Genomic DNA, 26,082 nt, shown 5'->3' on the forward strand with positions numbered 1-26,082 from the left:
TGAAGCCAAGTATGGGTTCAGGGCTGATGTTCAAATACGTCCCGTTTCTGCTGATTCAAAAGTTTTTGTGTTCGCCGCCCCAACACCATTATCTGCTATTTTACATCTGTGTTAGCATAGAAAACTTACCTTTCATCATTGGTGACAATGTCATTCAGTAAATTAATGTTGCATCTGAATGAACACCAGTTATGCACAGAGATTTATGATTCTGGCAAAGGACTTCAGGTACCCAATAAAAACAGAACTTGGAGATTCCCTAATTGTTTGGTAGCCATTTTGCGCAAAACACTCAGAATTCTGGATAACAATTGAGATGTTGTGTAACACTGGTTTTAAATGGATTTATTTGTTATTTGACAACTACAAGATAACACAACTTTCTGTCATTGTCAAAATTTGTCCTCCACCTGTCGTGTACATGAAACCATTGGTATACAGCACATTCACTTGTCACATTTGATCTGTATACAAAGGATTTTGACTTTCTCTGGAAAATGTGGGAAATTAGTCATTTATTACAAATCATTTTGAAATTCTGCTTCGGAAACAGTTAGTTGGGTAAGGAACAGTGAAGAAGGGAATCGAGATGTTGTAATGTTGTTTTATCACAGCTAATTCCAGCATGCTACCCAGATGTCAGGAATCTTAGTTTTTGTTCATTATTTATTGTATGATTGCTCCAATGTTAGGTTAAAAACACAGAATTCCACAAGATTCTACAGAATTACTGAAATTCTCTGAGATTTCCAGGTAAAATGTATTTACCTGAGAATTATAGATTTCCCAGAACAACCTCAACCCTACCAACAACTTCTTTAGAAAATTACACTAAAAAAAACAGTATTTTGTATCACTTGTGGTAAATAAATCAACAATTCTATTGCTCTGTTTTTCATTTGCTATTTTCCCAACAACTGTTCTGAATTTCAGTAAAGTAAAAACATTTCTCTAGTCACTAATTTAGTCCTGCACACTCCGGTAACAGATTGAAGCATTTCAGTGCCCCAGTGTGTGAGATGACGGGTTCTTCCATCACATAATCTTCACTCTCTTCTGCTGCCAAACACATTCTGTTCATTATACCCACATCACGTAGCTGCTCAAATTCCTATTTCTTCAGCACCACTATTTAAATATCCGCAGAGGTTTCTGTCATATGCATCTCCACAACCAGAAATTTTTATTTTATGTACGAGGGTTGACTGAAAAGTAATGCCTACACTCTCTTAATTCTTCAAGGGTTGGCAGCATTGGTATGCGGTAGATACTGGTTTGTTCCGTAGGCTCTTCTCTACAGCTCCAGTTGGCAGGAAGCCTTAGCATTGAACGGTTGTGTTGTTACAGTGTTAAGTATGGAACCCTGCACAGATGGTCGATTAGTGCGATTTAAGCAACGAGCAGTCATGGAATTCTTGACAGCAGAAGGTGTCACCCCAAAGAAGATTCATCAGAGAATGAAAGCAGTTTATGGTGATTGTGTGGATGTGAGTACTGTGCACAGTTGGATGAGTAAGTTTAAAGATGTTGAGGCGGGAACATCTGACTTGCATGACAAACAAAGAGTTGGATGCCCTGTGACAGCAAACACAGAGTTTGACAAGCAAAATGTTGACGGATTGATTCAGGTCAATCATCATATCACTCAGAGAGAAACTGCAAGCACAATCGGCATTTCACAAGAACGTGTGGGTCACATTATAGCTTGCTTGGCTATCGGAAGATTTGTGCACGATGGGTACAGCAGATGCTGACTCGTCAAATGAAAGTGCACAGACTCGAAATTTGCCAGGAACTCCTCTCGTGTTACGAGAATGAAGGTGACGCTTTTCTCCATTCAACTGTGACAGGAGACAAAACATGGGAACACAATTACAACCAGGACACAAAACATCAGTATATGGAATATCGACACAAAGACTCGCCCCAGAAAAAGAAAATCAAGATGCAGCCCTCAGCTGGAAAAACCATGACCACACATTCTAGTGAAATCCGAAAGTGCTTGCAATTTCTCTCTGAGTGATACAATGATTGTCTTGAATCAATCTGTCAACATTTTGCTAGTGAAACTCGGTGGTTGCTGTCACAGGACGTCCAACTCTGTTTGTCATGCAGGTCAGATGTTCCCGTTTCAACATCTTTAAATTTACTCACCCAACTATGAACAGTACTCACATCCACACACCCACCCATAAACTGCTTTCATTCTCTGCTGAATCTCCTTTGTGGTGACACCTTCTGCTGTCAAGAATTCCACGACTGCACGTTGCTTAAATCGCACTGATCGACCGTCTGTGCAGGGTTCCATATTTAACACTGTAACAACACAACCATTCAATGCTAAGGCTTCCCACCAACTGGAGCTGTAGAGAAGAGGCTACAGAACAAGCCAGTTGGCGCATACCAATGCTGCCAACTGTTGAGGAGTTACGAAGGTGGAGGCATTACTTTTCAGTCAACCCTCGTAAAAATACACAGTCCAGTCACACTGATGTGACAACTCAGGCGAGTCGGCATTGTGTATCACCAAGAATGTCTTTGCACTTCAATCGACAGTACGAGGAATCTCATTATTTTACACCGAAAGATGGATCTGCACACTGTTTACTGTATCATAAGATGCTGAACACTTACAGGAAGTTCAGTTTACAAAGCCACGGCTTTTTTTTTTTTTTTTTTTTTTATTAAGTCAAATAACACCGAAATGGAAAAGGCATCATTGTCGGTAATGGTAAAGTTAAGAACACCACTACAGAACACTGAAGGACCATGCAGGCAGACTTGTGCACCTACAGAGTTCTTGGTTTCAATGGTAATACTGTCTATTGCTTTATACACTGTTGGGCGGGTACGTCTTCTCCTCCTGTAAAATTGTGGCATCGTCTGTGTGAGCAGTCCAATGATGTTGCTCAAGCAGCTGCACGAAGACTGAGAACTTCTTACAAAAATCATTACATATATAGACCAAACTGTTGCATCTTTGAGCGCCCCGGTTCACGATGTACGTTTAGCGGTTCTCAAGTGACACAGCCAATCAGAAATATTGTAAGTTCACTGTCTGGGTGTTATCCCATACATGTGCTGTAGGAATGGGAAAGGATGCAACAGGGGCAAAAGCTCCTCAAAGACGCTCGATGGAGTCAAGTAATATATTTTTTGGCAAGTCTCAGGATAACATAGACGATCCAGGGACTTGCACTCTTGGATCTTCTTTTCTCTCTAGTAAGCTGGGCAGTCTGGTGACCGAGGAGAGGGGCGGTCATGACAACTGACACACACAGGTGGCAGAACACAGGGGCTTCCCTCACACAGTGGGTATTCACAGTTACCACAAAGAGGGTCCACCATCCAGCGGGAAGACATATGCCCAAAACGCAAGCACCGAAAACACCTCGTGGGTGGTGGGACGTACAGCTTCTCATAACCTTTATCTTCTCTGGGAGGGTATCTTCCTTGAGAGCCAGAATGAAGGCACCAGCATCAATGCGCTTGTCTTTACGACTCTTCTGCACACATTGAACAAAATTGACACTATGTAGCTCCAGATTGCCCTGCATTCTTCATCAGTTTGCAGGATGAGGTCCCTATGAAAAATCACTCCCTGGACCACATTCAGAGACTGGTGAGAGGTAATAGACCAAGACATTGCCAAGACAATCGCAAGCATGAAGAGCTGCAGGGCGGAAGAAGAAGCTTTGATCAAGATGGAGCCCGACCGAATCTTGTGGAGTGACTCTACTTCACCAAACCTTGTCCTCTATATTCTCAACAAAAAAAAAAAAAAAAAAAAAAAAAAAAAAAAAAAAAAAAATGGCTTTCTGGCGATGAATGTGTCCCTCTCCATCCTAGTACAGACTATGTATCAGGGAAAGCAGCCATTGCCAGGAGTTCCTATGCCCCAGGCACACAAACAACGACTTCTTGGCATAAATGGGAAGGGGACAGCTCAGGTATCAGTAGTGCGATCCCTGCATTGTTAGGTGAGCTCAGCCAGATGGTTACATTCCTGCCCCACCACACACAGTGGCTACACGTGCTGGTGACCCAGTAGGGTGGAGGGGGGGCTACGGCAGCGAAGGAAGAGAGGAAGGAAGGAGGAAGAGGAATCCACAATGTAGATGTTTGGGAGGGAGTTCTTCCCCAAAGGGTTTACACAAAACACAGAAAATGTAGAAATGGAGGTCAAACCCCAATCGGTGATCTAAATGGCAAAAAGGATGAAAGGGAACAGGCTGGATGAAACCAATCTGGAGGCAATACAGGGAACCAAGAGGATAGCCAGGTCGACATAAATCAGAACACGGAAAGAGGGGAAGGATGGGGAAGCAGGAAAGAAGTGAGGGGAGGGAGGGAAGGGCACGGTGAAGGAAATACAGCCAGGGAAGGAAGAATGGACTGTAATAGCTCAGAGCCCTGTGTGCATCAAACACAAACCTATAAAAGAACCGTGAGCTCCGCCCCCAGGGGGAACTTTACTAACACACTTTCTCCAGACAGTTTACATCTATCTTTAAGAATATTTCAGTTCAGCATGTTCAGTATCTCTGTGACATTCTCCCACATATTAAACAAACCTATGACCACTTGTGCTGCCATTCTCTGCATACGTTCAATATTCTCTGTTAGTCCTATTACGTTCAGGTGCCGTACACTTGTGCAAGTTTCAGGAACCGGTCATATGACTGATTTGTAAGCAATCTCCTTCGTACACTGATTGCACTTCACCAGTATTCTACCAATAAATTGATGGCTACCACCTGCTGCTACAGTATAGCGGAGAGTAAAGAAAAGTCATTACGTTAGCTGCTCAAACCCCTCCCCACCTGTTACCCCCCCCCCCCCCCCCCCCTTACATGGAATTGTCAGAGAATATTTTTTTCCAAGTTTGAATAGCTACCCTGTCTAGACCAGGGCCTGTGGTGTGCATAGTTGCGTGTTCTGTGTAGCAGTGTTGTCAGCACTCACTATTAGGCATGGTGGGAAGCAAAGGGTGTGTTTCAACTGCCGGTTCTGCACAGCCAGTGAGAGAGCAGTGTTTTGCAGCAGTAGACAAAGGAATATTGCAACAACGTCCACAGTCGTAACACAGTCAGAATAAATGGACAAATATTTTGAACACAGATTAGTCATCCTGTACTGTTCGGTCTCAAACCGACCACAGCCATAAAATTCATGACACATTCAGGATGAAGCAAATATTTATGACAGCTGAATTAATAAAGCTGTGGTGTTAGGCACTAACGTAACTGCAACCTTATAATTCATGACATATTTGTAAAAAATGTGATGACAGAGATCATAAATTTTTTTCAAGTGAGACACGCATTCTAGTCTAACCTAGATCTTGTGTTAAGGTCAGTGTATCACCACTACCAGGTTTCTTTAGTCATAACATTTGTTGCATTCCAATCTAACCACACCCTCATCATTTGTGCCATATTTGTAAAAATTAGCTAAATATTTGTGGCAACAGCAAAGAGGAGAAACAAAGCCTTATCAACCTGGAAATGTTGCCTTCATAAATTGCATTACAAGGAATTCACGAGTTTGCTACTCTCACAACAGGTCATTAATTAACTTTGTTGATGAAACTCCCTGGCAGATTCCAACTTGTGTGGATAGTTCAGTTGGGAAAGCACCTTCCTGCATAAAGCAAAGGATGCAGTTTTAATTCCAGACCCAGCACACAGTTTTAATTTACTTTTTATTTTACACTTCTACTTCCATAGGACCAAATTGAGGAGCAAATCTCAGAGGTCATGGAACATGTCAGTACATGAAATTACAAAATTAAAGTAATAACAGATAAAAGAAAATGTTTATGAATACAAAAAATGACAAGCCATATGTTTAAGTAAATGCAGTCAACAATATAACATAGAAATCAGCTTAATTTTTCAAGGAGCTCTTTGACAGAATAGGAGGAGTTACCCATGAGGAGACTCTTCAGTTTCAATTGGAAAACATGTGGATTACTGCTAAGGTTGTTGAATTCTTGTGGTAACTTACTGAAAATGGATGCAGCAGTATACTGCACACCTTTCTGCTCATGAATCGAGAAAGAGTGATCCAGATGCAAATTTGATTTCTGCCTAGTACAAACACTAGTGGACAGGGGTTGAGAAGAGATTCATGAACTTACACCACTTACTGCCTGAAATGATGGTTTCTGAGCCAAAAATTGTTGAATTGTGTGTTAGAAACTGTAAAAACTGAGTCTTCTGTGATTTGGCATTAGTATATTTTCTACAAGCCATAAACTTCAATCATGAAGTGCACTATTTGAAACCGGGCCAGTGTTGCACACAACATCCTTCACTACGAAGCTAGTATAAATAAGGGAAGGAGTGACCCCCACAGTGATCCTTGGGCCCCCCCCCCCCCCCCCCCAATTTACCGAGTCCCACCACTCAGACCTCACTGCACAGCCATTCTCAACACTGTGAATAATGACCTTTTGCGGTCTGTTGTTAAAGTATGAGGTGAACCAATTGGGAGCTACTTCCCATATTCTTTAATGGTCCAACTTCTGGAGCAGAATTTTGTGATCATTACAATCTAATTCCTTAGTTAGATCAAAAAATATGCCTATCATTTGAAACCTTTTGTTTAATTCATCCAGTACCTCACAGAGAAAAGAGAATACTTCTAAAGCCAAACTCTAGATTTGATCTCAAATTATGTGATATAAAGTAATTAATTATCCTTATATAAACAGCCTTTTCAATAACTTTAACAAACACTGATGGCATAGAAATAGATCTAAAATTGTCTACATTATCCCTTTCTCCCTTTTTATAAAGCGGCTTTACTGCTGAGTACTTTAATCGTTCAGGAAACTGACCATTCTTAAAGGAACTCCATCGTAACCACGAGAGTCCTTAGTCTTCAGTGATTCAATTATTGATTCAGTATCACAGAGGAGTATTTTGGATGTCAATATCGGAAAGGTTACATGAGTCCCTGTAGAAACTAAGTATTTATTTAATTCACCAGCAATGCTGAGAAAATGATTGTTGAATACTGTACATATTCTGACTTACCAGTAACAGATATATTTTTACTACGAACTGACTTTATATTGTTGACCTAGTATTGTTGACCAGACACTTCCTTCACAAACGACCATATGGTTTTAATTTTATTGTGTGAATTAACTATTCTATTTGCATACCACATACTCTTTGCCTTCCTAGTAACATTTTTAAGCACCTTACAGTACTTGTAATGGACTAATGTAGCTATGTTATGACTTCTTCTAACATTTTGATAGAATTCCCACTTTGTTCTACATGATATCCCCATCCTGCTAGTCAGCCACCCAGACTGCCTTTTATTGCTAGTACCCTGTTTAGAATATTTAAATGGAAAGCAACTCTCAAAGAGCATGGGAAGTGTGTTAAGGAATGCATTTTATTTGTCATCTGTGCTAACAGCACTGTAAACAGCCTGCCATTCTTGCTTCTTAACAGGGTTTAATACACTCTCTGTTGCTGATGGATTACCTTTCCTGCATAGTTGGTAATTATATGAGACGTTTGTTCAGTCTTTTAGTGTTAAAATTTGTGCATCATGGTCTGAAAGGCCATTCACCCATTTCCTAACAGAATGCCCATCTAGTAATGAAGAATGAATAAAACTACTGTCTGTGGCTGTGCTACTTTTCCCTTACACTTTTGTTGGAAAAAAACAGTCTGCATCAGATCATATGAGTTGGGAGATCTAGCAACATCCTTTTCCTTGCACAATCACATACAAAATTAATATTGAAGTTACCACATATAACTAATTTTTGGTACTTCCTATAAAGTGAACAAGAATCCTCTCTAGCTTGAGCAGAAATGTTCTGAAGTCATAGTTAGGGTTAGTGGACATATAAACAACTAAATTCAACTGCCCCTGCACAACATTCAAATATCTGTTGACTGTAGTGCCGTGTTAACGCTAAGGACTCAAACGGAATGGTGTCTAATTACGTAAATGGCCACTCCCCCAGTCCAAAAAGAACTCCTTGAAAAACAGCCAGCTAATCTGTATTCTGGTAAAGGAAGCCTCTGAATAGTCAAATTATTAAAGTGGTGCTTTTTTTATACCAGTAATGTCTGATTGAACATATATAAGCAATTCACTAACTTTATCTGTAATACTTCTTATAAATTGATGAAATATGCTAATTCCTTCTGTACTTAGATACCCGACCACTTCTGAAGCTGATTCCTTTGTCAGAGGGACTTCCCTTAAGCAGGTATACCTATCAGCTGAATTGAGTCCAAAAAAATGCAGCTCTAACACCAACTGCTACAGGGATTTTTCCACAAGTGATCCCACCACCACTCACCACACTGTCACCTATAAGGTTTGCGAGGTTCCCTTTCCGTACCTATTGAGATGCAGGTCATGCCTAGTGAAATCCAATCTCTTGATATTCTCAACAGACATCACTGCAATGTAATCTGTGCCCTCTGCCATCAGTGTCTTCTCCAGCCCCATGTTAACACGTGTAACAGCAACATCAAGGTGAGGCCAATCATGACCCTGAAACAGTTGCACAAAGTGCACATTAGTGCCACCAGGTTGAGTAGATATCTTTACCAGGTCACCACTTACATCATGTTCCTTGTCCCTATCAAGGCTATACCATCCTCCACCCACAATCACTACCTTATCCTCTTTTGTAAAATTCCTACATAACTCCCCTGTACTGTCAGTCACTTGAGCAAACTGTGCACTATGCTTCACAATGCTGATGACCTGGTACTCACTCCCCATTCCCCAACACATCCTGCAACTGCTGGCCCACACCTCTACCGTGTGATTTACCTAGCAGCAGAACCTCCTTCTTTCTGTTAGAATTTGTGACTGACTTAGGTGTCCTACTGCTGCATGTTTCCCACGCTTACATCTACAAGAGGCTCCTCTCCACTCAGCTCTGACAGTTGGTCAAATCTATTGCATATCCACAACGTACAGCTATCTGAATAGCACGTCCTCCTAGGTGCCTTCTTACCAACAGCCAGTTACAGTTTCCCCAGCACCCTTCACCTTCCTCAACCTATCTAGTACCTCCTTTGTGTCTTGTAACTGCACTTGAAGGGCACAGATCTTATGCTCCTGCTCCTCTATCAACTTATTTATACTTCAGATTCTGTATTCCCAGGAGAGTATTTCGCATGAATGAATGCCCACTGGCTTCTCCACTGCATTCCTCCCACCCGCCCCCTTCTAGAAAATACCTTGAACAAATCCCACACCGTAACCCACTACTCACAAACCTGTGACGATGCCCACACTTGTCACGCAAAATAAAATTTTAAGTTACTGAAAAAAATAAACGTCTACATTACCTAAGTTCAGTTACAACAGTAGAACTTTCAAAGATCTCTTGTTAGTGATCTCGAAATTCTCTCTCTTCTAAGAAAGCAACAACTTCTATCAGTACTACTAAACAAGAACTAATACCAATACCACCAAAACTTCACACAGTTCTGAAGCTAAAACCAAACATACAAGCTGCCACTGGAACATCCAATGAAATTAATACAGTGAATGAAAATTTTACTGAAATATTTCACTAGGAACCATAAAAAGTCAGCTGAATACTACTGCCAGGAAGTTTCCATATCACACTCCACTGCAGAAACAAAATTCATTCTGTGACCGTTGTTGGTATTTGATATTACACCAGTGATTTTACAGCTACATGAAAAGCTGTCTCAAACGAAGTCATTGAAATTAGTTTGTGCATGTTCTAGGCGTGAATCAAGTAACTGTGCTGAATTTCCTCATAGAAATATATGCCGAAAATTATTTCAGTTTCTGCAGTGTGAGTCACTGCTTATTGAGGTATGCGATACTTTCATTGTGAGACTGGGGAATCTGAATTTATTGAGCTGTTTGAAGTTTTATAGGAAAAATCCACATAACTGTATTTTGATACATTTACACTGTTTGAAGTTTTAAGGGAGACATCAGTATAATTGTCTCTCTTACATTTTTAATGCTGTAGCACTTCTCAGTTTCTTTTTACCCCTTTCTAATTTCAGATACCTGCATGCTTATCTGTGAATGGAAGTTCCATCAATGGCGAAGAAGAAGAAGCCAAAGTGTCAGAGGTGGTGGAAAAGGTATTTTTCTGAAATCTGACTCTTAGTGTAAACTAAGTTACCCCAGTTGCCATGCCATCTCTATGGAGAGTCTGTTTCATATTATGAAGACTATCCACAAAGCAACCTCTGTTAGACTGTAAATAACGTACTGTAATAGTTATACTAAACATTTTAGAAGAATCTCAAATTTATCAGCTCCCGTAATGAGTTGAAAAACTCTCTCGTCATAACATCCTGTCACCTGAGCTTGCAGCCACAATGGCAGCATCAAAGTAGTGCGGGGTGCAAACTACTTTTTCATATCACTTGAAGCCAAGTATGGGTTCAGGGCTGGTGTTCAAATACGTCCCATTTGTGCTGATGCAAAAATTTGTGTGTTCGCTGCCCCATCACCTTTAACAGCTATTTTACATCTGTGTTAGCATAGAAAACTTGCCTTTCATCACTGATGACAGTGTCATTCAGAAGTTAATGCCTGCATCTTACGGAACACCAATTATGCACAGAGATTTATGGTTCTGCCAAAGGACTACAGGTACCCAATAAAAACAGAACTTGGAGGTTCTCTAATTGTTTGGTCACCATCTCGCGCGAAACAATTGAGATGTTGTGAAACACTGGTTTTTATATGGATTTATTCATTTGTTGACAACTACTAGATAACGGAGGTTTGTCATGGTGAAAATTTTTCCTCCACCTTTCGTGCACATTAAACCATTGGTATACAGCATATTCACTTGTCGCATTTGATCTGTATACACAGGATTATGACTTCCTCTAGAAAAAGTGGGAAATTAGTCATTTGTTACAAATCACTTTGAGATTCTGCTTCGGAAACAATCAGTTGGGTAAGGAACAGTGAAGATGGGCATTGAGATGTTGTAATGTTGTTTTATCACAGCTAATTCCAGCATGCTACCCAGATGTCAGGAATCTTAGTTTTTGTTCATTATTTATTGTATGATTGCATCTGTTGGCTCTGAGAATTTGTCATGGAGTTATGTATTTGTCGTTCATAAAAGAGCAAAAGTAAATTTTAATTTTATGGAAAGTGTAAATAAGGTAAATATTCGAATACACATGTCAGATCAGCACCGAATTTCCGGTAGTTTCAGTACTAGGATGTATTTTGTCAACTTTCGTGTAGTGTGTGGCTCAAATTAATGTTGTAAGAATGTCAGTTTTTCAACGTGATGTGACATGTTATTGTTATCAAAGCTTTCTGACATTACATTCTAGTGACAACAGTTTGCAGCATCTTTATACAAAAATTTCTAAATGTGTGATGTTTTCGGACAGTGGTGACATGTTGGTAATAAAGAAATTTCCAGGAGTGTTGTTAAAACTTTAAATCTTGGCTGAACTTGGAATCTGTGTTACTAAATTGGTAACCCGGTTCATGGTGCACATTCTCAGTTTGAGGTTGCCTATCTAATGGTGTCTAGGGCAACAAAAATTTGATTCTTAATATTTCATGTAATTACAATTGACCAAATTCAAAATGCTTTGATAATGAGAGTATTTAGTTACTTCCGATAACTTCTAATATAATTTTGAACCTTTTCTAAACATCGTTTGTTTACTTGCTCGACATAAAATAAGTAACTCATTACTTCATTTGTAAAGTAATCAGCAGTGTGAAGCTGTTTGTACCTGGTAGTTTGATTCTTCAAAGAAACACGCTTTACTAGAGATCACTAATAGGTGATGTGGAAAACTTAAATTTCTTTTGTGGCCATGAAAACTAGTTCCTTTACTAAGAACACCCAGGAGAAATGCCACAATGTAATCATCGTATCCCTAAAAGATGTATGAAATAAGTATTATTGTCAAAGGTATTCAGAAACTGCTGAAATCGTTAAATTTTAACGTAGATTCAGGTCCCCATGGAATCCCTTTTAGATTCTGTACGGGATTTGCAGTTGAGTTAGTCCCTCTTTTAACTATAATCTATTGTAGGTCCCTCGAACAAAAAACCGTGCCCAGTTTAAAAAAAAGGCACAGGTTACATCCTTCTACTAGAAAAGTAGTAGAAGTGATCCACAAAACTATATTCCAATATATTTGGCATTGATTTGTTGTTGTATCTTAGAACATGTTGTGAGCCCAAACATAATGAGGTATCTTGAACAAAATTACCTCCTCAATTCCAAAAAGCATAATACCAAAAACATTGATCACATTTTTCTCACATGGCGTTCTGAAAGCTTTGGCTCAAGGCAGCCAGGTAAATGCAGTATTTCTTGATTTTCAAAAAGCATTGTGTTGCAACCCTTGCTGTTCATATTGTATATTAATGACCTTGCAGACAATAGTCCAATCAGGATTTTTTCAGGTGATGCAGTTATCTGTAATGAAATACTGTCTGAGAGAAGCTGCATAAATATTCAATAAGTTCTTGATAATATTTCAACATGGTGCAGAGATTGGCAACTTATTCTAAATGTTCATAAATGTAAAACTTGACACTTCCTAAACAAAAAAAAGTAGTATCCTATGAATATAATGTCAGTGAGTCACTGTTGGAATCAGCCAACTCATACAAATACCTGGGGTAAAATGTTGTAGGGATGTGAAATGGAATGATCACATAGGTTGTCATGGGTAAAGCAGGTGGTAGACATCAATTTATTGGTAGAATACTGGTGAAGTGCAATCAGTGTACAAAGGAGATTGCTTACAAATCAGTCATATGACCGGTTCCTGAAACTTGCACAAGTGTACGGCACCTGAACGTAATAGGTCTTAACAGAGAATATTGAACGTATACAGAGAATGGCAGCACAAGTGGTCATAGGTTTGTTTAATATGTGGGAGAATGTCACAGAGATACTGAACATGCTGAACTGAAATATTCTTAATGATAGATGTAAACTGTCTGGAGAAAGTGTGTTAATAAAGTTCCCCCTGGGGGCGGAGCTCACGGTTCTTTTATGAGTTTGTGTTTGATGCACACAGGGCTCTGAGCTATTACAGTCCATTCTTCCTTCCCTGGCTGTATTTCCTTCACAATGCCCTTCCCTCCCTATCCTCACTTCTTTCCTGCTTCCCCATCCTTCCCCTCTTTCCGTGTTCTGATTTATGTCGACCTGGCTATCCTCTTGGTTCCCTGTATTGCCTCCAGATTAGTTTCATCCAGCCTGTTCTCTTTCATCCTTTTTGCCATTTAGATCACCGATTGGGGTTTGACCTCCATTTCTACATTTTCTGTTTTTTGTGTAAACCCTTTGGGAAGAACTCCCTCCCAAACATCTACATAGTGGATTCCTCTTCCTCCTTCCTTCCTCTCTTCCTTTGCTGCCGTAGCCCCCCTCCACCCTACTGGGTCACCAGCACATGTAGCCGCTGTGTGTGGTGGGGCTGGTATGCACCCATCTGGCTGAGCCCACCTAACAATGCAGGGATCGCACTACTGATACCTGAGCTGTCCCCTTCCCATTTATGCCAAGAAGTCGTTGCTTGTGTGCCTGGGGTATAGGAACTCCTGGCAATGGCTGCTTTCCCTGATACCTCGTCTGTACTAGGATGGAGAGGGACACATTCATTGCCAGAAAGCCATTTTTTTTGTTGTTGAGAATATAGAGGACAAGGTTTGGTGAAGTGGAGTCACTCCAAAAGATTCGGTCGGGCTCCTTCTTGATCAAAGCTTCTTCTTCCGTCCTGCAGCTCTTCATGCTTGCGATTGTCTTGGCAATGTCTTAGTCTATTACCTCTCACCAGTCTCTGAATGTGGTCCAGGGAGTGATTTTTCATAGGGACCTCATCCTGCAAACTGATGAAGAATGCAGGGCAATCTGGAGCTACATGGTGTCAGTTTTGTTCAATGTGTGCAGAAGAGTCGTAAAGACAAGCACATTGATGCTGGTGCCTTCATTCTGGCTCTCAAGGAAGATACCCTCCCAGATAAGATAAAGGTTATGAGAAGCTGTACGTCCCACCACCCATGAGGTGTTTTCGGTGCTTGCGTTTTGGGCATATGTCTTCCTGCTGGATGGTGGACCCTCTTTGTGGTAACTGTGAATACCCACTGTGTGAAGGAAGCCCCTGTGTTCTGCCACCTGTGTGTGTCAGTTGTCATGACCGCCCCTCTCCTTGGTCACCATATTGCCCAGCTTACTAGAGAGAAAAGAAGACCCAAGAGTACAAGTTCCTGGATAGTCTATGTTGTGCTGAGACTTGCCAAAAATATATATCTTACTCCTTCTAGCATTGTTGAGGAGCTTTTCCCCCTGTTGCATCCTTTCCCCCTCCTACCCCTTCCTTACCCCAGCCCCATCCCTTTCTCCTCTCCCTTCCCCCCCCCCCCCCCCTACCCATCATCCTCCGGGTTCCCATTCCTTCTCCTTTGGGAACTGCTCCCTCTCTCTGGTCGAAATAGTGCCCCTCTTCTTTGGCACCTGCCGGTGATCGGGCTTCCCCTGGGACTCCCTCCCCCCTTCCCCCCTTCCTGTAACGTCTGATGTCAGAAGCCTACTATGACACTTAGCAACAATATACACAATCTATGCGTCCCATCGTCCCATGGTCTCCTGCGCTCTCGCAGTTTTGGGCGTTATAGAAGCCTGCTCTCCCTCATTGCCCTGTCCTCCTCCACTTCTGATAGAGAAGTAGTATAAGAAGAAAAATAAGAAACAACATAAGTCCGAGGACAAGATCACCCTGGTGGCCCCAGAGTTGTCATCTCGCCCCTCACAGTTGAGTCTGATGTTTTATCTGTGGATGTCACCCTATCCTTGTCGGTGAAGACCAGCGACTGAGTGAAACGACCTCCCCTTGGCTTCTTTATGTCTAACCTGGACTCTCACCACACGATATTCCAGTGGAATTGCATTGGATATTATTGTCATCTACAGGAAATACAACAGTTTGTTTCCTATTGTTCTGCTTTCTTCTGTGATGACCACTCTCCAACATTTTATAGTTATTGGGCATTTTGTCGGAACCGTGTCGGTCCCGAGATAGCATCTAAAGGGTCTGCACTTTGGTTCGCACCGATGTCATTAGTGACTGGATCCCCCTTCGCACCAATGTGCAAGCAGTAGTGGTTAGAGTGCAAACAGCCCCAGCATTCACTGTTTGCAATGTCTACCTCCCTCCAGGCAGTCTACTTCCTTACATTGAATACAGCAACTCCCATCCCCTATGTCCTCCTCGAGGACTTCCATGCACGACATCCCATGTGGGAGAGTGCCACTTCGACAGATAGGGATCTTCTAATTGACTAACTTAATACAGACGTTGATTTGTGTCTCTCAGTGAGGGTTCCGCTACCCACTTCAGTGCCGCTCGTGGCACATTTACTGCTATCGATCTCATAACCTCCTTCCCTGCTCTCGTGACTTCCCTATCACCCCATAATGATCTTTGGGACAGTAACCACTTTCTGGTGAATCAGTCAGTCCCCTGCCACCATTGTTGCGCATTTGCACGGCCAGTTGTCCTTTATATACATCTGCTGTGCACTTATACGCCTCTCTGTCGAATTGCATTGATGTGGTAGTGCAGGGTCTCTCTGCCACTATTTTTCATGCTGCTGCCACTGCTATCCTCCTATCCACCGGTTCCCTTTGTTGTCGATCGGTAGCATGGTGGACCGAGGCCGTAGCGGTCACTGTCCAGGACTGCTGACACGTGCTTTAGTGATTTAAACAACACCCTTCGCAGACCGACCTCCTCGCTTTTAAGTGTTAAGCAGGAATGATAGGAGTGCTATGTTTCCTCCGTGGGGATGTATGCCTTCTCATTACAGGTTTGGTCCAAGCTCCATTGTATTCTGTTCCATCAGTGACGATCAACTGTCCAGGATCTTACCCTTCAGGTTGCTCCGTGTACTGCTCCATTGGTCTATGCAATACACCTTGTGACACACTGCAACAGCATTGGCGTTCTCCCCCTTCCTGCTACATTTTTCCTGCAGAAATGCTGAGTTGAACAGACTCCCCTCTGTTTGAACCCCCACCAGGGTGAACCCTTCACTGAATGGGAATTCTTGCAGGCTTTATCTCTTCATGTGACATGACTCCAGCTGTGAATTCCATCCACAACCTGGACTCCACTCAGAGGCAATATCTGCTCAGGGTCTTCAGCCGCATTTGGCTCACAGGTGCCTTGCCCTTGCAATGGCGAGACAGTGTAGTTATCCCTGTCCTTAAACTCGGGAAGAACTCGACATCTTGTGACGGCTACCGCCTGATTAGCCTAACGATTGTACTTTGTAAACTGCTCGAGATGATGGTTAGCTTCCGGTTATGTCTGGTACGGTATTTACTCGAATCTAAGCCGCACTCGAATCTAAGCCACACCTGAAAAATGAGACTCGAAATCAAGGAAAAAAAAAATTTCACGAATATAAGCCGCATCTGAAATTTGAGACTCGAAATTCGAGGGGAGAGAACAGTTTTAGGCCGCACCTTCAAATCGAAACAAAGTTGGTCCATTGTAATATGAGACACAATTTAGGTCAAATGAATGATGATACAGCTACAGTAGTTTGGTTCGAGTCGTATGCTTAGCAGTTAAGCTTTACCAGGTAGCCATTGCTATGCGTCAGGTGCTCCATCCGTATTTATACAGGTACCCTTCCTTTTTCGCGTACTTCATCTGGTTTGAATTGATTGTTTATTTTTCTTTGATCTGATAAATGCCGTTCTCTTTGTTGTAGGTGTTTACGTCACACTAAGCTGAAAATGCATTACTGTACTGTGTCGTGCATTGTTTGTCGCATTCTGATAATGAGTGTTTACGACCTGTCTCTGTTCGCGGCATGGCTTGCTCCTGTGCACGCTACTGCCGCTTACAACTAAAAAAAAGAGGGGGGGGGGGGATAATCGTCTCAGTAGCAAAACAATGGCAAGAGACTGCTATTTGCCGTTACCTACACTCCTGCTTTCTTTGATAATGATCAACAAGAACCAAATAATAGACCGCGTATGATAGATGATGTTCTGAATGAGAGTTTAGCGAAAATTTTTCTCCTTTTGAAAATCTTCGCAGATGCCTCTTTGGTACATTATATTCTGCACTGAAATTAGTCATCTTAGATTTAAAAATCTAGTCAATTGCCGTGCTTCATTTCTGACTGTATCACTATTAGGCATAAGAATAATACGAATATAAACATGGGATGATATCTATATTTTTCCGCGTTTGCTGTTGTCTCACTCTAGTTTCGTAGTTTATTAGGCAGACAGGATTTAAATTAGTTAGCAGAAAACACGAAAGAATACATGACAAAATGTTTATATTCGTATTATTCTTACGGTGAAGAGAATACTGCATGCGATTCACAATTCATAAAAGTTCCTATAAGGAACCATCTCTTTTCACATGTAGGAAAAAATTCAGAACGTAGAGTTGGCCATATTGACAAACATCCCAAACAGTCTTGCCAGTTGGATTTTCGTAGTACATTGAAATGCTGCTACATTCGAAGATGCACAATACGGAATTTGTATTTGCTTCGTTGGATAATGTATGAAAATGCAGTGGTCGAAACTCGGGGCGGGGAAAAAAGCTCGTCTTCCACCTTTTTTTAAATTTATTTACTGACGCAGAGGATTTGGCGCCAGTATTTATCTCTGTGCCTGCAAAGCGTGCCTGTGTAGTGCTACATATATTCGATGGCAGAAGTTAGTTGTGGCGGCACCTACCAACATTTTCCAGAACTTCCGCTTACTTCGCACTCGATTTTAAGCCGCAGGCATTTTTTTGGATTACAAAAACTGGAAAAAAAGTGCGGCTTAGATTCGAGTAAATACGGTACTCGTATCTCAGGACCTTTCGTCCCCGTATCAGTGTGGCTTCCGGGAAGGACGGTCTCCAACTGATCATTTACTCAGTCTCCCATGGCTTCCATTTTTCTACCTCCAAAACCCAGGTTATGCATTTTTCGTCGACCCACAGCACACCTTGATCCAGAACTTTATTTAGGTGACCAGCTCCTAGATGTTGTAGTGCAGTCCCTTTTCTTGGGCCTTATTTTTGATAAAATGCTGATGTTGGGTCCCCATATCCACCACCTGAAGACTACCGTATTTACTCGAATCTAAGCCGCACTTTTTTCCGGTTTTTGTTATCCAAAAAACCGCCTGCGGCTTAGAATCAAGTGCAAAGTAAGCGGAAGTTCTGAAATATGTTGGTAGGTGCCGCCACAACTAACTTCTGCCGTCGAATATATGTAGCGCTACACAGGCATGCTTTGCAGGCACAAAGATAAATTCTGGCGCCAAATTCTCTGCGTTAGTAAATAAATTAAAAAAAAGGTGGAAGACGAGCTTTTTTTCTCCGCCCCGATTTTCGACCACTGCATTTTCATACATTATCCAACGAAGTAAATACAAATTCCGTATTGTTCATCTTCGAATGTAGCAGCATTTCAATGTACTACGAAAATCCGACTGGCAAGACTGTTTGAGATGTTTGTCAATATGGCCAACTCTACGTTCTGATTTTTTTTCCTACCTGTGAGAAGAGATGGTTGCTAATAGGAACTTTTATGAATTGCAAATCACATGCAGTATTCTCTTCATCATAAGAATAATACGAATATAAACATTTTGCCATGTATTCTTTCGTGTTTGCTTCTATCTCATTTAAACCCTGTCTGCCTAATAAACTACGAAACTAGAGTGAGACAACAGCAAACGCGGAAGAATATACGTATCGTTTCATGTTTATATTCGTATTATTCTTGTGCCTAATAGTGATACAGTCAGAAATGAAGCACGGCAACTGACTAGATTTTTAAATGTAAGATTACTCTAATTTCTGTGTAGAATTTGATGTACCAAAGAAGTGGCCGCAAAGATTTTCAAACGGAGAAAAATTTTCGCGTAACTCTTGTTCAGAACATGTTCTATCATACGCGGTCTATTGTTTGGTTCTTGTTGATCATTATCAAAGAAAGCAGCAGTGTAAGTAACAACAAGTAGCAGTCTCTTGCCATTTTTTCGCTAATGAGACGATTCCTCTCTATCTTTTTTTTTTTTTTAATTGTAAGCGGCGGTAGCGTGCACAAAAGCAAGCCATGCCGCGAGCTGTGACAGTTCGTAAACACGCACTATCAGAATGCAACAAACAATGCATGACACAGTACAGTAATGCATTTTCAGCTTAGAGTGACGTAAACACCTATTACAAAGAAAACGGCACTTATCTGATCAAAGCAAAATAAGCAATCGATTCAAACCAGGCGAAGCACGTGAAAAAGGAAGGGTACGCGTATAAATACGGATGGAGCGCCTGATGCATGGCATGGCTACCTGGTAAAGCTTAACTGCTAAGCTTACGACTCGAACGAAACTACTGTAGGTGTATCGTCATTCATTCAATCTAAATTGTGTCTCATATTACAATGGACCAACTTTGTTTCGATTTGGAGGTGTGGCCTAAAACTTTTCTCTCCCCTTGAATTTCGAGTCTCAAATTTCAGGTGCGGCGTAGATTCGGGAAATTTTTTTTTTTTTTTCTCATTTTTTAGGTGCAGCTTGGATTCGAGTAAATACGGTACATGTATGCGGAAGCTTAATGCTCTCCACCTCCTGGTTCACACATCAGTGGGGGGGGGGGGGGGGGGGGGGCTGACCGTGCTACTCTTCTCCATCTTTACTGTGCGCTGGTTTTGTCCAAACTAGATTGAGGTAGACAGGTTTACAGTTCAGTGGCTCCTTCCACTCTGAAAATACCTGACCCTGTTCACCATTGTGGAGTGCATCTTGCTATTGACAGTCTCCTCACAGAAGTGGGGATTCCCTCTCTACAAATATGATGGAGCCAGCTCCTGGTTTCTTACGCCATCACCATTCACCGATTCCCTGGCCATCCCGTATACCCTGCTCTTTGCAAATGAGGGACGTCTCCTTCCTGATAACTGGCCACGGGTGAGGTTGGCAGTTTCAATGTGTCTCACTTCCCTCTGTCGGGATCTCTATGCCCGCTCTCTGGAATGCCCCCGTGTTGTAACAGTCACCACCCAGAAACCATACAATATTTGCAAAAAATGTCAACAGTTTTGAAGTTTTTTGCCACTGAAATCTGTATTACACAGTGGATTTCATGTTTGGCAGGATCTTCAGTATTGTAATACTCATTTCGAAGTTTTAATATTGATATCCTTTCAACATACAAGGCATGTTCTAAAACTAAGGTCTGGTGACTAACATTTAACTGACTGTAGGTCTGAATGAAGTTTCACACATGCAGCCCTGTCTACTGACTCTTTAGGAAACAACTGCAATGTTCGTTTGATTCAGTATCATTTGCCAGTTGATGAGAGCAGATCACAATGGCCAAGACAATTGTAGATTCCGCCATTTGTGAAGTGCGGGAGGTGCTAAGATTTTTGCTGGCGAAAGGATCTTAAGCTGCTGAAATATGTCGTGAGTTGTGCCTACTACACGAACCTGAAAAATGGATGACAAACACGTTCAAAAATGGTGTCAATAATTTCAAATTTGCTGTACAAATGTCCATGATGAGCAGTATTTATACTAGCAACATTGTTGATAAAAGTGAACTGAAAACTTCTAAGCAATCAGCGATTGATGATTATTTATCTGGCTAATGAATTCCAAAATGTTGCTTGAATCGCAGTTTACAGAATTGACACTGAACAGCTTGGATACCACAAACTGTGTGTGAGGGAGGCTCCAAAAATGCTCACTGATCAGCACAAAGAGCAGAGAAAACACAGTACAGACAGTTTTTGGAGCACTATAGACAAGGAGGAGATGAATTTGTTTCCCACATTGTTACGACCGACAAGATATGGATATCGTACACCAGTGCAGAATCAAAACAAACCAAATAAGTTTAAGCAATCTGTGTTCTCGAATTGAAAAGTGCTTGCTATCATTTTTTGGGGAAAAAAGAGCATCCTTTTGATTGATTTCATGTACCATGGGTCAATAGCAGCTGATGTATTCTGTGAAATGCTGACCGAACTGAGACATGCAATCCGTAATCGATGCAGTGGGAAAATGTCGTGTGGTTTAATCCTCCATTACAATAATGCACACCTTCACACACTGCCAGAACCAAGGAGAAGATTCAAGATTTTTGTTGTGAACGTTTTGAGCATCCTCTATACAGTCATGGCCTTGTACCAAGTGACTATTTCTTCTTTTTGCATTTGAAGAAGTGGCTGGGTGGGTAATAAATGACGAACTCAAGACTGGTGTTACCAACTTATTCAGTGGCCAGTTGAAGACTCCTGTGAGAGAAGTTAAAGAAGCTGGTGTAGTGTTACAGAAAGTGTAGAGATGTAAATGGCAATTATGTGGAAAAGTAAAGTTGATATATAGTAAAATATTATTGTTGATGAAAACCTTTCCTAATGAGCTGAATTTTTTAATGCCAAATGTACCCTAGTTTTTGAATACACTTTGTTTATTCAAAATTATTAATTTGAGGAACAATGTAGGAAGCTGATATTTGTAGCGCAAAATCTATATAAATTCAGCCCATGTCAGTGATGCATGCAGCAAATGTTGAATATAAGGGATCATTAGTTACTTTTGAATGAGCTGTTACTGGGTATTTATAAAAGAACAACAATACAATCTTTCTTAAGATTTATGCTTCAATATGCAAGGCAAAAAATAATACAGCCTTTTCCAAGTTGGTGTGAAATAATGTGACAAATGGAACCATACAGGGCATTTGTATTTTATAAAAGTATAACAGTGTTTTACATTATAGATTTTTGATTAATTAATCTCTGCTTTTTCCTATAAAATCATGTTTTATGTTAGAATCCTAAGTGAACCAGCTTAAAATTTAAGTTTTGTACATTGATTTTAGTTATTAATTATTCTGCTAATATCAGACTTCAAAGCTTGCCCACATAAATTTAGAAGTACAATGTCAATCTACATTCATAGTCATTATTAGTTTTTGTGAAAGAAGCAAACTGTATCTGAAATTTTTGATTATGTGATGTAAACAGTGGAATGTCCTGTACTTTTGTATTTTTATCTAACATTATTAACTTTGCCACATGTGAAATGTAATTCCAGAATTATGCAAAATTCTCTTATTAGCAATCAGTAGTGTCAGCTTTCTACCAAAAATTGTCATTGCCAAATAAAAAAAAAAACCAAGAAGACAATCGGTAAATTGAAAAGATACGTATGTATCAGGTGCTTCACTGATTCAGAGTAGTGAATATTCCACTACTGTTCTGCTGTTGTGGTTAAAGTTCAGTGGATACGGTAAGTGAATGAGAAGCAATGAAGTGTGGCTTCCACGCTGAGCTTAGTGACCAGGGTAAATGTAGTGACTGTTCTGTCCCCCTCACTGCTTCTCGTGCTAGATTGAAACGGAGGTTACTTTCAGGATAGCCCTCGTAATTTCTACAGATTATTATTATATGTTTAACAACTGAAAATTATGCATCTGTTGCACTTCTTATTTATGACGTACGCCTGTATTTTAACTTCTCATTTAAGGAACAGCAGCGTGGAAAAAGACAGCGGAGTGGAGCTCAGAAGCGCAAATTGAGAATGCAGCGGGCACTGGCAGCAGGAGAGAAGGTGATTCCCAGATCTGAACGATCGCAGAGAGGGAGAGCTCCGGCTAAGGTAGCTCCAAACTCCAGGCCCGTGGGTGCGACGAATGGCAAACTGGAGGTGTCTCCAGGAGAGGAAGCCGGTCATTCGGAACCGGGGCAAAACCCGAGCGACGGCCCCGCGTCTCCGTGCGGGGACCCGACGACCTCCGTGAGGATGGCCGTCGTCTGCAGAGGGTTCCCGTCGGTTAAGATCACCGAGGAGCAGCACGATGCGCTGCAGGATGCCCTGCTCGACAGGATCGAGCTGTCCGGTGGCACGCAGCCGTTGCAGTTCCTGTCTGCTCGGTGCACCGACGGGGCCTCGTATTTCATTTGCGCCAACAAGTGGACGGCGGTGTGGCTGGAGGAGACGATACCCGACATCAGCCCGTGGGGAGGTGCCAGGCTGAAGGTCGGGCCTGCCAACGCCGTGATGCGGCTGGCGAAGGTTCTCGTCTGGATCCCGAAACCTGCGAGCAAGAAGGGCACCCCCGAGATTCTGGCACTTCTGCAGAAGCAGAATATAGGCGTGCCATCTGCAGAATGGAAGGCCGTCAGCAGGAAAGATGCGGACGATGGCACGTCGCTGGTTCTCGTTATCGACGAGAAGTCTTACCGGGCACTGAGGGGGTACAAATTTAAACTGTATCTCGGTATGGGGCAAGTGTCCTTCAAGATCCTCGCGAGACCACCAGGATTCAATTGAATTAATCTCTCCCCACCCCTACCCCCACCCCCCTTCCCCGTGAGGGGGCAGTTCAGCGACCTCGCACACGCGATCGGTGGCTGAGAAACGTTTCTCGGCACCACTTTGAGGAATTGAGACTCGGGATTGTGATCCTCAGGCATGCAGAGAGTAAGGAACTGTGTAGGTGGGTGTCCAGCTGTAAATCTATATATTTTCTGACACGTGGAGGCATTGGAGTGTTAACTGATTTGCTTTGTGGAATTACACCAGCTTTGGTCACACAGTCATGGCTGGACTTTGGTTCCACACACCTAGTGCATACACCTTCTGGCAGAGCTCATTATGTGCTTCAGGCTGGTCTAACCTGGAACTGTTGATTGAGACTATGATACATTGCTCTGTGCTGTAGACAGTCATTATTTGAAAGTTACCAACTGTAATTTGTTAAGATTACTTCTCAATTGTAGCATGTACCGTGTTGAGAGGATAAAATCCTCATGTATAATTCGGGGAAAGAAAGTTTACCTCAAGACTGCATTTAATGTTCTTCATTTTATTTTGCCATCACCAATTTCAAGGCTTTCAGCCTCATCATCAGATGTATTTAGTATAAATACATACATCAAATTGATATGTTGTATGTATATTATATGACTGTCTTGTCAACATAATTTTTCCTACAAAAGCTTGCCCTAGCAAATGGTGGAAAGCTATAATATATGTGTGCACTGTCTAACCATTTGACAGCTATGAGCGAGACTTTGTAGCTGTGCTTCAAGTCCTTCATTACTACACTCATTGCAGTGTTCTGGGTGCTGAGTACTTCTGACTTGCTCATCGTTTCTCAGCTTGCTTTGTTCTTCCAGTCTTCGAACAGGCACTGGGAGAGTTAAGTTAGAAGTTATTTATAATTTTACTCGTAACAACACTGCAGCCGCACAGATGCAGTGATGCAGAATCGCCAGAAGTCACAGGATGTACATTGCAGTGTAATCTGTTAAATGTCCAGCAAACTATGAAGTGAAGTGTGCTGTCACTCCACTGTTAACACTGATGGCAAAATTGTATAATGTACATCACATCACCAACACTCGAGTTCACTGCACGCTACAAAGTTTGGTGCCAGCCTGTTGAAGGTGCTGACATCAAATTGACAGTGAAGTCTCCGGAAGGAATTTTCACTTTGCAATGGAGTATTTGTTGATTGGGAACTTCTCTGTGCCAGACTGGGTATTAAATGCAGAACTTTCTTGGGCAAATGCCCTACTTAATTTTCCTAAGTTCAGAGCAGTTGTCCTGCACACCTTACTGGACTAGCACTTCTGAAAAAGTTTGCAAAAATACCACCTGTCAGGTTCAGAGCAAACGATAAAGTGTGACAGAAGACAGGCGGTAGTGTAGCAATCTACTGTACCTCATATTCCACCATAGCCAAACAATAAAATGAGTGTATACCTCAAAAGTTCTACAAGAATGTCCTAGTTTGGAACAGGACCTGTAAGACTGACGTCCATCAAGATGGCAGTCACCTAATTGGCACAGACATTGCTTCTGGTCAGTCTTAAGGACATCACGGTTTGTGCCTACCGGAGCGATCCATTTTTATTGCTACAACCGCATCGGTGTATCACCTGACTCGGCACAGCACCTCATCTCGTGTCGAGGGATGTGCTCTTGGGGTGTGCAGTCGTCGGTTGCTCGGCCATGTGTATCAGTAATCGGATTTCTCAATGCACCTAAAGCTGCATTTTTATGTACCATATTTTATGATAGTGTTGGCCACAACATTGTTGCTGGCAACATCACTGCATTGTGGCTACAATACGAGGCAGTGTAGTCGTATGGCCTGGCGACACTGCTGACGGAGCAGGCTGCTGCAGGTAGTTACCGAGGTATGCGTGAGGTGTCGCCAGTCGTGCCCGTCTGGGGTGGAGAATATTTCATATGGTCGGGCCATACCTGCCTCTGTCATTGTCTGTAAATACCTCTATCTCGCTCTCACTCTTTTTCGTGCAGACAGCACTGCAGTATTGAGTCACATAACAATATTATTTCACTTTCGTGCATTTACATAGACGCACTCTGTCTGTTGTCTCCAGGAATGTAGAAATGAGATAGCAGGAAAACCACGAATTTCATAAACGTGATTCATTTATGACCACAGCTGTTGTGGAACATAGAAATATAAAAACAAAGATGAGGTGACTTACCGAACAAAAGCGCTGGCAGGTCAATAGGCACACAAACATACACACAAAATTCAAGCTTTCGCAACAAACTGTTGCCTCATCAGGAAAGAGGGAAGGAGAGGGGAAGACGAAAGGAAGTGGGTTTTAAGGGAGAGGGTAAGGAGTCATTCCAATCTCGGGAGCGGAAAGACTTACCTTAGGGGGAAAAAAGGACAGGTATACACTCGCACACACGCACATATCCATCCACACATACAGACACAAGCAGACATATTTAAAGACAAAGAGTTTGGGCAGAGATGTCAGTCGAGGCAGAAGTGTAGAGGCAAAGAAGTTGTTGAAAGACAGGTGAGGTATGAGTGGCGGCAACTTGAAATTAGCGGAGATTGAGGCCTGGCGGATGACGAGAAGAGAGGATATACTGAAGGGCAAGTTCCCATCTCCGGAGTTCGGATAGGTTGGTGTTGGTGGGAAGTATCCAGATAACCCGGACGGTGTAACACTGTGCCAAGATGTGCTGGCTGTGCACCAAGGCATGTTTAGCCACAGGGT

At 41.9% G+C, this 26,082-nt stretch overlaps 1 protein-coding gene across 1 annotated transcript in view; it reads left to right on the forward strand.

The window, feature by feature from the left end:
- The window catches only part of LOC124720513, a 54,767-nt gene extending 30,889 nt beyond the window's left edge, over positions 1–23,878 (forward strand). Inside the window, exons 3-4 of the mRNA XM_047245872.1 lie at positions 10,044–10,124; positions 22,553–23,878. Coding sequence (XP_047101828.1) covers positions 10,044–10,124; positions 22,553–23,359 — 888 coding nt within the window. The 3' untranslated portion in view covers positions 23,360–23,878. The remainder of the gene's footprint in view (positions 1–10,043; positions 10,125–22,552) is intronic.
- The last annotated feature ends 2,204 nt before the right edge of the window (positions 23,879–26,082 follow it).

Source organism: Schistocerca piceifrons, chromosome 11, assembly GCF_021461385.2.
Source record: "Schistocerca piceifrons isolate TAMUIC-IGC-003096 chromosome 11, iqSchPice1.1, whole genome shotgun sequence".
In the NCBI taxonomy this organism is placed as follows: domain Eukaryota; kingdom Metazoa; phylum Arthropoda; class Insecta; order Orthoptera; family Acrididae; genus Schistocerca; species Schistocerca piceifrons.